The sequence below is a fragment of the Panthera uncia genome (genome assembly GCF_023721935.1).
Source record: "Panthera uncia isolate 11264 chromosome B2 unlocalized genomic scaffold, Puncia_PCG_1.0 HiC_scaffold_24, whole genome shotgun sequence".
Classification (NCBI taxonomy): domain Eukaryota; kingdom Metazoa; phylum Chordata; class Mammalia; order Carnivora; family Felidae; genus Panthera; species Panthera uncia.
The window spans coordinates 49,553,165-49,565,727 of record NW_026057580.1 but is presented as its reverse complement, the minus strand read 5'-3'; the positions used below and the strand labels follow the sequence as shown (position 1 = coordinate 49,565,727).

At 46.8% G+C, this 12,563-nt stretch overlaps 1 protein-coding gene across 2 annotated transcripts; it reads left to right on the top strand.

Moving 5' to 3' along the window:
* Positions 1 to 208: 208 nt before the first annotated feature.
* LOC125937946 (gamma-aminobutyric acid receptor subunit rho-1) lies at positions 209 to 12,563 on the top strand. 2 transcript variants are annotated; one of them, XM_049652911.1, is made up of 8 exons: positions 209 to 433; positions 2,110 to 2,177; positions 3,183 to 3,406; positions 4,211 to 4,293; positions 6,963 to 7,103; positions 9,243 to 9,395; positions 11,050 to 11,246; positions 12,157 to 12,563. In XM_049652911.1, exons 1-8 carry the CDS (start codon positions 259 to 261, stop codon positions 12,448 to 12,450), a joined length of 1,335 nt encoding a protein of 444 aa, XP_049508868.1. In that variant the 5' UTR covers positions 209 to 258; the 3' UTR covers positions 12,451 to 12,563. The 2 variants fall into 2 exon arrangements, with proteins under 2 accessions (XP_049508868.1, XP_049508869.1); XM_049652912.1 differs by lacking the exon at positions 209 to 433 and adding an exon at positions 2,567 to 2,718 and having other exon boundaries at positions 2,109 to 2,177.

The window sequence follows — 12,563 nt, the reverse complement described above, 5'->3', positions numbered from 1 at the left end:
TACACATTAAAATCATCTGGGAACCTTTTAAGAATACTAATTGCCAGGCCCCATTCCCAGAGCACCCAAATCCAAAATTCTGAGGTGGGGCCTGAGCATGGGTGTTTTTAAAGCTCCTCAGTTATGATTCTAAACTACTGTCTTGGACCTTCTGGGTCAGTTCATTTCTCTAGAAAGCTGGAGAGAGGGAAAGAAGACATCCAATAGCTTAAAAGAGGAAATCATACATCCCATCGAACCTGTCAGGATCACATCTGAATGAAAGAAATTTTTTTTATCTGCTTTGATTGGAATATGTGCTCAACCCATTTCTCCCCTCTTGGCAGTCCAATTCTGAAACGAAGTCCCGATATCACCAAGTCGCCACTGACAAAATCAGAGCAGCTTCTGAGGATAGACGACCACGATTTCAGCATGAGGCCTGGCTTTGGAGGTATGAGCCACAACTCGCCGTGGTTGTCTTCTCTTTTCGGGTCTGTTCACCTATGCCTGGGTATAAACCAAAGCAAGGGACCACCCAGCTTTGCTCTCCCCTGGTCAGGGGAGAACATCTCTGTCGTGCTTGGTGGCCAAGATGGAACCCACAGTGTCTTCTGAGCATCACCCCTGCCCAGCCCCACCGTGGGCCCTGCTAAACACATTCTCAGAAGGTGCCTGTTGGCCGATGGCGAGGGTAGGCTAGCTGAGCAGTCCTCAGACCACTACTCCTGATAAGGAAGGCTTGGGATCAGTGAGGCCAGCAGCTGGCTGCGGGAAGGACAAGGGGAAGATGGGGCCGCTACATCCCAAAGCTGCCTCCTGAAAATACTCTGAAACCACAACCTTGGACTAAATTCATTCTCATCTGGGAGCTGGCAGATGGAACAAGGGGTGTGTATCTGAGGGCAGAGTGTGGTCTGCTGGATTTAATTAAATGAAAATAGCTTGAGAAAATAATGATCTAGAGCAGAGGGATGTCATGGCACTTTGAAGCTTAGCCTGCAGCTGCCAGATTTCAGCCTGCTCAGTGTCAAATAGGGTTTTCATCTACATGGGTTTCTTCCTGCAATAAAAAATTTATTTTAGAAACCGTCCTCATGTTTTTATTTCTTCTAGCCACCTCGACCCAAAGAATAAACAGATTCTAGAAGAGAGTCTTTATCTAATCTGTAACCTGCTGCTGTTAGATCTAAACCTACCTCAATCCATGGTAATCTGAGTCTGCTCCATGCCTGCCCCCCATGCCTGAAAGCAGGGAGGAAAGGGGCAGCAATCTACTTCTCCTTCTCTTTATGGATAGTAAGATTTCATGGCTTAGAAATGCCAAAGGCCACCCTATTGCATCATGTTGCCCTTGGAAGCTACCCCATCCTGTGTCAAAGGTACAGATGTGTGGGCTTGGCCAATGACCTGAATGTGGCTTTGGTTCTGGGTTCCTATTAACCAGGTAGAGCCTTTCTCATGGCAAGACAGAGACACTGGCTTCTGTGACACAAGAGGCTGCAAAATCAGGAGGCAAATATAAAAAATAAAGTGGATAACCCCATGCTAAGGAATAACTCCTTAGATTAGACTCAGCTTTGAGCTAGGTCTTCATTGTATCTTTAGATAAGTATGTGCAACCAAAGAAGAAAGCTTTATATTAACCTCATCATCTCAGAATCACCTGAGTGATTCAGATAAAGAAAACTTTAAAAAAAAAATTTACTTATTTTTGAGAGAGAGAGAGAGAAAGCGAGCACAAGTGGGGGAGGGGGAGAGAATGAGGGAGAGGGAGAGAGAATCCCAAGCAGGCTCTGCACTGTCAGCATAGAACCCAATATGGGGTTCAAACTCATAAACCACAAGATCATGACTCTAGCTGAAGTTAGACACTTAACCAACTGAGCCACCCATATGCCCCCAAACTTCTTTTTTTTAAACCTTTGTTGGAATATTCCAGGGAGGCAGCCTATGATCCAACCCTTTGATTTCTGGCTTCATTTGAGCTTGAAATGTGGGGACACCAAACCTTCAATCTGACAGGAAACTGAGGAAACTGGGGCTCCAGGGGGGAAATGCTCCTATGCCTGTCTTTTCTATAGTGAAAATTCAAATAGAATAAATGCTTTTGCCATGCCCCATTTGCAGGTCCGGCCATTCCTGTGGGTGTGGATGTGCAGGTGGAGAGCTTGGACAGCATCTCAGAGGTCGACATGGTAAAGTGCTTCTTTTTCTAGGGCTGCAGCAGGTGGATTCACACAGGGCCTATGCTGGGCCAGGAGGTCCACACACTCGAATTCACTGGGTCTCACAACTCTCCGGCTACGGGAATGCCCACACTCATTTTATAGGTGGCTCAGGAAGGTTAACACACTTGCCAAAAACCACCCAATTGCAATGAAGCAGAGCCCGGTGACAAAGTCAATCTCCCTCCCGTGCCTTTTGCCGTCGGGATGGTTCTCTGGGCAAAGGCTCTCAAACATAAACCGTAGGGTCTGCGGTTGTAGCTGCCAGATATCCTACAACTGTAGATCCTATATCTGGCTGCGGAAATGCAGATGACTTGCTGAAAAGTGTCCCTTTTTTTCCTTTTTAATGAGTTTAGGTGGAAAAATGGAATGTTCTACAACTCCTCGACTTATAGGACTTTTTACAGCCTTCGCTTAGTTTGGGTTCTCCAAAAAGCAGACTTGAGAGAAGCATTCTAGCACAAGTTGAGAGGTGATCCCAGGAAAATCGAGAAGAGAGTGGGGGAAGGTGAGATGAGGGTGGGGAGGAAGCACATAGACCTGAGCCTCAAGCCAGTTACTACTAGGAATCTCAGTCCCACTGGGGGTACTCCAGGAGTCAACAGAGAACACGCCTCACGGTTATCCCAGCTGAGGGGCCAAGGAGCTGGGGTGCTTAACTGGTCCCGCCCAGCCCCCCACTCACTCCAGTATGTTGAGGGTCACAAGCACTGACAGTAGCACCTTGTCAGTGTGGAGGCACTTGGCAGGGGATGGGGTGGGTCTCAGGGACACGGGTTCTGCTAGCGGTCTCTCGCTGTGTCCCTCCCCTGCAGTCCCCCTCCTACTGTAGCAAACCCCGGGGACTGGAAGCAAGACCTCTACTCTGCTGTTGCATTCTCAGCTGCTGACGGCTCCATAGGGTGCACAGTGTCCTGCTGACACCCAGTGGGTTCAGTGTGTGGGGTTCTCCTCTCTGCCCTTCCCCTCCAGGACTTCACGATGACCCTCTACCTGAGGCACTACTGGAAGGACGAAAGGCTGTCCTTCCCGAGCACCAACAACCTCAGCATGACGTTTGACGGCCGTCTGGTGAAGAAGATCTGGGTCCCCGACATGTTTTTCGTGCACTCCAAGCGCTCCTTCATCCACGACACCACCACGGACAATGTCATGTTGCGGGTCCAGCCCGATGGGAAAGTGCTCTACAGTCTCCGGTAAGGTCCTCCCAGCCCTCAGGCTGTGCCTCTTCCTGTAGGTCCTTTTACACCTGAAGCCTGGGCAGAAAGGCAACTCATTTGACCACTCACACCTGCAGTTTTGCTTTTTTGGCTTTGAATAGCTAGCTGCTACTTCTTTTTTTAGAAAATGTTTTTTTCTATTTATTTTGAGAGAGAGAGAGAGAGAGCACGCAAGCAGGGCAGGGGCAGAGAGAGAGAGAGAGAGAGAGAGAATCCCAAGCAGGCTCCGTGTTGTCAGGGCAGAGCCCGATGCGAGGCTTGAACCCATGAACTGTGAGATCATGACCTGAGCCCAAATCAAGAGTCAGATGCTTAACTGAATGAGCCACCCAGGTGCCCCTCATTAATATTATTCCTGATACATTGTATACAAATATTGAATATTGATAAAATCGACAAATGAACAGAAAAAATGGAATTTATCAACAAGAGAACAATATATGCTCCTATGATTTCTTTTAGGAAACAATATCACATGAATTTTTATTTCACAGGTTTATATTGATAGAGGTCATTGCTTTGTTAATATGCTTCAATGTGATAGAATTTACAGAGATAGACACCCTGTTTGCCTCACCCTGACGCTGGAGTTAAACATAAAAACCGGAGTACTCCAATGACTTTATTATACGCAGGCTACTTACCTAAGTCTTGACACCTTGCTTATCAATTATAAGGAGGCAGTTACATGGGAAGGAAACAGAGGCCTTTTCTGTTTGATCATTTTGCACTTGTATTTTGCAGCCTCTGAAAATTTGGATTTTGTCTTTTGGCTTGCAGGGTAACAGTGACTGCAATGTGCAACATGGACTTCAGCCGATTTCCCCTGGACACGCAAACGTGCTCACTTGAAATTGAAAGCTGTGAGTAGACTGTCCTGGACATTGCATACAAACCGCGAGTAATCGCAAACACCGAGAACTGTCAGCACGAACAGCATGTGCTCCTCCTTCCTGGCTGTGCTTTTCAAGTGATTTTTCAATTATTTATGTATCTTTTTAAAAGTTTATTTGTTTATTGTATGTGTGTGTGTGTGTGTGTGTGAGAGAGAGAGAGAGAGAGAGAGAGGAAATGTGAGTGGGGGTGGGGCAGAGAGAGAAGGAGAGAGAATCCCAAGCAGGCTCCTCACTGTCAGTGCAGAGCCCGACTCAGGGCTTAATCTCACGAATTGTGAGATCAGGACCTGAGCCAAAATCGAGAGTCGGGTGCCCAACTGACTGAGCCACCCACATGCCCCTCAAATGACTTTTTAAGATATTAAACCTAAGTCCAGAGTCGTTTTGAAAATCAGGCATAAGTTTGAAACTAAAACCTTCTGTTCCCATAATGGTTTTAAACTTGGTTCTGTGGAACCTGAGCTGGGGACGGCGGTAGAGGGCTCAGCAAATGTGGATCTCCTTCTGTAGCTGTTTCTACACACCGTCCATCCAGAGAGCTCATTTTTGACCTGTTTAATTGTTCCTCTGAATGAGATTTCTGTGGAAGAAAAGATTTCTTGACAAAAACAAGTTTGGCAACAATTGTCGGAGGGAACTGCCCAGGTGAGCGCACGTCGTGCTTGAGACTCTCAGGCACAACTGAGGGGCATCGGGACACTTGCACACAAAGTCCTGGACAGGTTCAAAGCCAGGCTCCAGGAAGCGCAAGGCTGAGGCAGCATCAAGGACTAACCGCTTGTATCTCCAGCTCTCTACACGACTGCTCTGTTTTTCAGTCTTTGCCCAAACGCTTCCTCTGGTGGGTGCAGTCTGGACTCCCCCATAACTCCAGCTGGTCTGCTCCAACCGAGCACATGCCCATGGCCCTTCCTGGCTGGTGGCCAAGCCCTAGTGAGGAATCTCTTTGGCCCAGGACACCTTTGTAAGCCTACCTGCACTGTGGCAATGGTTCAGGGGTGGCCTGGCTCCAGTCATCTAGGGCTGAGGAGGGCAGGGATGTTGACCCCCCACATAGCAGGGGCCAGATAGACAGCTCCATAGGGCACTGAATGTGGGAAAAGGGAATAATAAATCCTAGGACCAAGGAAATCACTACCCACTGCACAGTGATTTGCCACCTGCTGTCATGTAATCTTCACCAGATCCTGTGAGAAGGTTACTATTATCTCTGTTACCGGTAGGAGGGGTGTAACTTGCCTGAGGACATAGTGCTAAGACGGACTAAACTCACTGACTCCAGAACCTTCTTTTCTCTACCACACCCAGGCGGCTCCGTCAGGAATGTAGCTTTTTCCAGGTTGCATCAGTCAGGGTACCACAGAGAAGCAGAATATCAGAGATACATAGTAAGAGATATTTAGTGTCAAGGAATTGGCTTACAGGAGCCTGGGGGTTGGCTTGGCAAGTCTGACATGTGCAGGACAAGCTGTCAGGAAGGGTGGCTGGGAACCCTCGGGTGGGACCTGATCCTGCCCGTGGAGGCAGGAAGGGCAGGATTTCTTCTTCTTGGGGAAACCTCAGGTCTGATCTTAAGGCTTTTCCGTTGATTGGATCAGGCCAACTCAGATTATCCTGGATCATCTCCTTTACTTAAAGTGAACTGGTGGTAGGTGTCACATCCACAAAGCATCTTCCGAGCAACACCTAGATTCGTGTTTGATTGAATAACGGTACTGTAGCCTAGCCAAGTGGAGGGGATACATGACACCAACTATCACGCAGGTCAAGGGTAAGAAATAGAAGAAAATAGAGGAATGAAATAGGGCGTCAGGGAACTCCGGCAAGAACGGTCTAACACATGAGCAGACTGGACCGGCAACTGTGAGGTTTTACCTCAGCTCTGTCCAGGCCGCAGGTAGGTTTGTTCAACCGGAGTAAGATGTGGGCTCACCTAAAGTGGGATCACCAGAGGGAGTGATCCTTATGGAGAATCACCTGGATTTTCCCCTGGGTAGGAAGAGCAAGAGGAGGCCTGCAGAAAAGGGACTTGTGTCCTGCTGCCATCACTTTGTGGCTCCTTTCCTGCTAGAATGCACCCCTTATTACCTGAGAGTATTGCAATAGGTTCGCCATCAATGGATGCATTCCTACACTTTGAAAGGAGAAAAGAAAGGGCTAAATTAGCCTGGGCTTGTAAGGCTGAACCATATGCGATACTGCAGCCATTTATCCATTTCTGATCTACAAGCATAGCAACTTCATTTTTTCTTTTAATGTTGGTCTGAGAGACAGAAAGAGAGAGAGAGGAGGGGAGCCGAAGTCTGATGCTTAACCTCCTGAGCCATCCAGGCGCCCCACAACTTGATTTGTTTTAACTTAATAAATGGCAGGCTGAATTGTGAAGTGAGCACTTTTGCAGGCATTATGAGCATTTAGGCTTGAGAGCTTTGCTCTGATGACTTCTGGAAGACTGGGGAGAATTAATGTGGATTTTGTTTTGCTTTGTTTAGACTGTGGTTTGTTTATTCAGACTCTCTTACTACAATCCCAGTTGTCCGTGTGGGAGGTCTGGAGCTGCTTCCACGGAGCCCCACAGGCAGGCCTGTCCTCCCACGGCCGCCGGCCGTGCCTGATGCTGTCTCCCATCCTTTCAGATGCCTATACAGAGGATGACCTCATGCTGTACTGGAAAAAAGGCAACGACTCCTTGAAGACAGATGAGCGGATCTCACTCTCACAGTTCCTCATCCAAGAATTCCACACCACCACTAAGCTGGCCTTCTACAGCAGCACAGGTAGGGGTGGGGGTGGGGGGCAGGGAGTGGGGGGCTTGGTTGTCAAGCGAGCAGAGCTTGTGTGCTTGGATTTGAAGCCAAAGGTGGAAATCCCTAAATCAGGATGGCAAACACTGGGGAAGGTGATTTTCAGATACCACCAAAGCATTGGAAGTGATAACCTAGGAAATATTAGTAAAGACTCAAACAGAAGCTATGGGAGGAGGTTTGTTTGAGCCAATTACTTTGCCAGTTTAGCAGCTGGCATCTCACCCCTGATAGGATCTCCAGGGCCCCTTCCTTTATAGGCAACAAACAGTTCAATTTTAGGTCTGTTGATTTCCATTCTCTCTGCTCCATTCAACCAATTCTCTCTCTCTCTCTTTTTTTCCGCCTCATCCCCACCCCCCAAACAGTCCTCTCTTAACCATACTGCTTGCATAGGTCCTCCTTAAGACCTTGTGAGCCTCAGTGCTCAGGTCGGGGTGGCCTCGCCCCCTCTGGTTGCCTGAGGGCTTGCTCTGTGGTCTTCCTCTGGGCAGCTGAGGGGAACAGCTTTCTCCAACCCTTGTCTCTGTCTTGACTAATCATCTTTCAGGATGATCTTGTTCAAGTCTTTATGAAGCTTCTATTGCCAAAAACATCGCATGACTGAACAAAGAAGTGCAACCTTTTAAGTCTTTATAATCTGCAACAGAGACACTGTTTTATTTCCAACACATGGCAATGCAGCACATCTCATCTTCTGTATACATCACTCAGGAGTCTTGATTTTTCAGGGGATCTCCACTTCACCTTGGCATTCTAACATTTCCTCTTGTCTTAGTCTGTTCGGGCTGCTATAACAAAATACCATAGACTGGGTGGCTTCTAAACAACAGAGATTGGGGTGCCTGGGTGGCTCAGTCGGTTAAGTGGCCGACTTCGGCTCAGGTCATGATCTCGCTGTCTGTGAGTTCGAGCCCCGCGTTGGGCTCTGTGCTGACAGCTCAGAGCCTGGAGCCTGTTTCAGATTCTGTGTCTCCCTCTCTCTCTGACCCTCCCCCGTTCATGCTCTGTCTCTCCCTGTCTCAAAAATAAAAATAAAACAAACAAACAAACAAACAAACAAAAAACATTAAACAACAGAGATTTACTTCTCACAGTTCTAGAGGCTGGGAAGTCCAAGATCAAGATGCTGGCGGATTCAGTGTCTGATGTCTATAAACTTCCTAGTTTATAGACAGCCACCTTCTCCCTGTGTCCTCACATGGGGGAAGGCACAAGGGAATGATCTGGGGTCTCTTTTATAAGGGCACTAATCCCACTAATGATGTAATCACCTCCAAAGGCCCCACCTCCAAATACCATCACACAGAGGATTAGGTTTCAACATACAAATCTGGCGGGGACCCATTCAGTCTATAGCACCTCTACCTCTACATTGTTTTACAATGATCACTATTGCATTATAATTGTCTAGGATACCAAGTTTTCAAGTTAATGTCGCCAAGTCTCCATTTTATTTTCAGTCCTCATCGTCTCCCATTTATCCTGCCTTCTCCTTTTCCTTCCTCTTTCTCCTGTTCGTTAGAACTCCTGCATTCATATTTTTTCCTTGTAGAGAACACGAGGGGAGAGCTAAAGCTCAGCTGAGCCTGTGACCTTTCACTGTTCTGAAATGTAATGTTATGGTTAGCTGGATATTTTAACTTTGAAACATTTTCCTCTATAAAGAAATCCAAAGGGGCTTGTTTAAATAAATGTTTCCCAAGCTTTATTGTGCGTATAAATCATGTGGGGAGTATTGTTGAAAAGAGATTTGGATTCAATAGATCTGGTGTGGGGCTGAGAGTCTGCATTTCCAAGTAATCAAGTGACAGTGACTTTGCTGGGCTCTGTCCCAAAGGATGAGTAATAAGCCTTAAATGGCCATCTCAAGGGGCTCCATTTATGTAGAAGACAGAGGCCAAGGATTTCTTGAGAGGGGCTCACCCATGCGGTTCAGGTTATCATATAATCACTCTATTCCATGTTTTTTTTTCTCCCTCCCAATTTATAAAGGCATGGCAAGGTTCCAGGGAAGTGTCTAAGGTGTTTATGATTCCCCAGATAAAATGTGTTGTGTGAAGTTGCTGAGTGGCTATGGTGTGTGCTATCTTTTCCTCCTGTGTCCCCCAGGTTGGTACAACCGTCTGTACATTAACTTCACTTTGCGCCGCCACATCTTCTTCTTCTTGCTCCAAACTTACTTTCCTGCCACCCTCATGGTCATGCTGTCCTGGGTGTCCTTCTGGATCGACCGCAGAGCTGTGCCCGCCAGAGTCCCTTTAGGTAAGGAACATCTCAGGTGCACGTTCCAGGCATCTGAAAATACAAGCCATTTCTTCCAGATAAAAACAATTCATTTCAAATTGATTGTAAACCCATTAGCATTGTAACTTGGAAAAACCGGGTTATTGATTCACAAGTAAAATGCCATTCTTAAGAACCTATGTGGCAAAAGAACTGTTTCCAGGTCCCCACATGTACTAATGTAAATAACCCACCTTCAGTCTTCTTAGAACCATGTTCTGGGGTCAGTGGTCCCGGTGTGTGGGTGCTTTCTCTGCTCACCTGCATAAGAAATCATGTTCTTTAACAGGTCTTCTCAAAAGGTGGCCCAAGGGATCTTTGCAACGGAATCCCTGGGGGGATCTGTTAACAGTGAAGAATCCTGGGGCACCTGGGTGACTCAGTCTGTTAAATGTCCGACTTCGGCTCAGGTCATGACCTCACAGTCGGTGGGTTTGAGTCCCCGTGTTATCGTAGGGCCCTGTGCTGACAGCTCAGAGCCTGGAGCCTGCTTCGGTTTCTGTGTCTCCCTTTCTCTCTGCCCCTCCTCCACTTGCACTCGCTCTCTCTCTCAAAAATAAATAAACATTTAAAAAAATTTTTAAAAACAAAACAAACAATGAAGAATCCTGGGTCCCTTCCACGTGTATAACATCAGAATCTCTGAGAAAGGACTAGGAACCTACATTTTGAACAGTCTCCTGGTAATTCTTATACATACTCAGGTCTGAAAATCCCTATTGTATAAGCTTTTCATGGATAGGTACTTGCTATCAACTCTCTTCCCCACTTTTAAATATTTCACCCACTCAGTCACACACACCCCCATTGTTCAGATGATTCAGAGGCTTCAAGGGAGAGGGTGCCCCCCCCTCAGATTTTAGTGACACTGAATTGGAGTTGGCCCTTAAGGTGACCCCAGTCCCCTGTGATTTGGTGTTTGCCAAGCAAACATTCTGAGCTTAATTTGAAATCCTAGGCAAATACCATTGACAAATGCCCTGTCCTTTAACAGTTGTTCTATCGCTTGAATAGCTACTGTGCTAAATAAACAAACATTCTAGTTTTCAAAGTCTAATCCCCATTAAATGAGGTTAACATCATTCTTGGCAAAATTGACCTCTGAGTCTTCAGGTCAACATTGCTGAACAGGCAGCCGGGTCCAGCACGGGGTTGGGTGCCATAATTGCCCTGATGGCTGATTATATGGGCCCAGGACTGCAAGACCAGCAACAAGGACACAAATACTAAAATATACCTTGTGCTCTTGTTTCCCTTTTGGAGAAAGAGTTACAAGAAACACATATATACCTGCTCATATATATAAACTCTGTTTTAAACAATTGAATGGAAATTCACATCTTACTGCCCAAATATCTGGGGCGGGCACTCTACAGAAGGACAAAGTGATACGTTTGCTCTAATGAATATGTTTGTATATGGAGTGAGGAAAGGGTGAGCAGGGGGCGGTGGAGGAGTAAGAGAAGCTTCATAAACACTACATCTTGAAAGATGAGTAGGGGCCAGGGACAGAGAGGCAGGGATGGAGATATTCTAGGCCCAAGGAGCAGAAAGGACAAAGAACAGAGGCATGAAGCCACCCAGTGTGTTTGGTGAAAGACAAACACGGACTTTTTTCTCGCTCTGTGTGCAGGTATCACCACCGTGCTGACCATGTCCACCATCATCACGGGCGTGAACGCCTCCATGCCCCGCGTGTCCTACATCAAGGCGGTGGACATCTACCTCTGGGTCAGCTTTGTGTTCGTGTTCCTCTCGGTGCTGGAGTACGCAGCCGTCAACTACCTGACCACGGTGCAGGAGCGGAAGGAGCGGAAGCTCCGGGAGAAGGTGACCTTACCATGAGTAAAGAAAGTGCTCAGGGATAGAGTCTAGTCCGGCTACAGACTGTGAGAAGGTCAGACCTTCTCTGTAGAAGTGGGTAGTGACATCCCATCCTCAACCTTCTCCACCGGTTGGTGTGGAGATCAAACAAAATAATATGTTAACACAGTGCTAATTTTACCCTGGGCTACATATTTCAGTCATTCAAAAATTTATTTAGCACCTACCATACACCAGGAGCTAAGCCAAGTTAACTAAGACATAGGCCCTTTAATCTTGGTGGTGTTCAGTGTTTAGTGCTAAAAATCGATGACAATTCAACACTGTGAAACAATTATTTGTGAACACAGAGGTGTGATAAAAAACCCTCCAGGGGGGTACATCCTCCATTCTGGGAACTTTCATATGTGATCTTGTGCATCTCCCGTCATTTTCCCGATCATCTTCCCTCTCGCCTGGCTTTCCTTTCTTCCCCCTGTCCGCGGTCCCATGGTTATCTCCTCCAGAAAACCAGAACTAAATAAGAGTGAAGTTTCTCCACAATGCTACACCTTTCAATCCCCACCTCATCACATCACACACACATAACGTTACCAGAAAACATTTTTATCAGGGCTTACATCCATTTATGATCTCATGGAGAACAGGGCAATTATCTGATCATGAACATTCTCATCGGTCTCTGATGCAACGTGATGTTTCCTAAGAGTTGCTTTGTAGACTTCAAACAAAAACGGATACCTGCTCTTTTAGAACGACTACAGTGTCACCACCATTATTTTCCCACGCCCTGCCCCTAACTGGGAATAAAAGAAACTAGAAACGGCAACCCCGTCCACTATTGCAGTTTCTTGTGAAGGGCTTCCGACAGATGAAGCTGAGCTGGCATCCCAGTGTGTGTTTGCTGTGTTCGCAGCTTCCCTGCACCTGTGGAATACCCCAGCCACGCGGGGTCATGCTGGATGGCAGCTACAGCGACGGGGAGGTTAACGACCTGGGCAACTACACGCCGGAGAATGGAGAGAAGCCGGACAAGATGATGGTGCAGCTGACCTTGGCCTCAGAGAGGAGCTCCCCCCAGAGGAAAAGTCCGAGAAGCAGCTATGTGAGCATGAGGATCGACACACATGCCATTGATAAATACTCCAGGATAATTTTTCCAGCAGCATATATTTTATTCAATTTAATATACTGGTCTATTTTCTCATAAACGCCTGTAACTCTATACATTTCACATTCTTCTGTATGTACCACAGAAATACCTGTATGATGAGAGTAATTTAAGGTTATGATGAAATTAAAGTTCCCACTATCCACTCTTCT

Bases quoted from the DNA above. Each gene is read 5' to 3' on its own strand.
- LOC125937946 (XM_049652911.1), top strand. From the start codon at position 259: ATGAAAGAAATTTTTTTTATCTGCTTTGATTGGAATATGTGCTCAACC. The intron at 3,407-4,210 runs GTAAGGTCCTCC...TTTGGCTTGCAG, and splicing joins AAAGTGCTCTACAGTCTCCG to GGTAACAGTGACTGCAATGT. The intron at 9,396-11,049 runs GTAAGGAACATC...CTCTGTGTGCAG, and splicing joins GCCCGCCAGAGTCCCTTTAG to GTATCACCACCGTGCTGACC.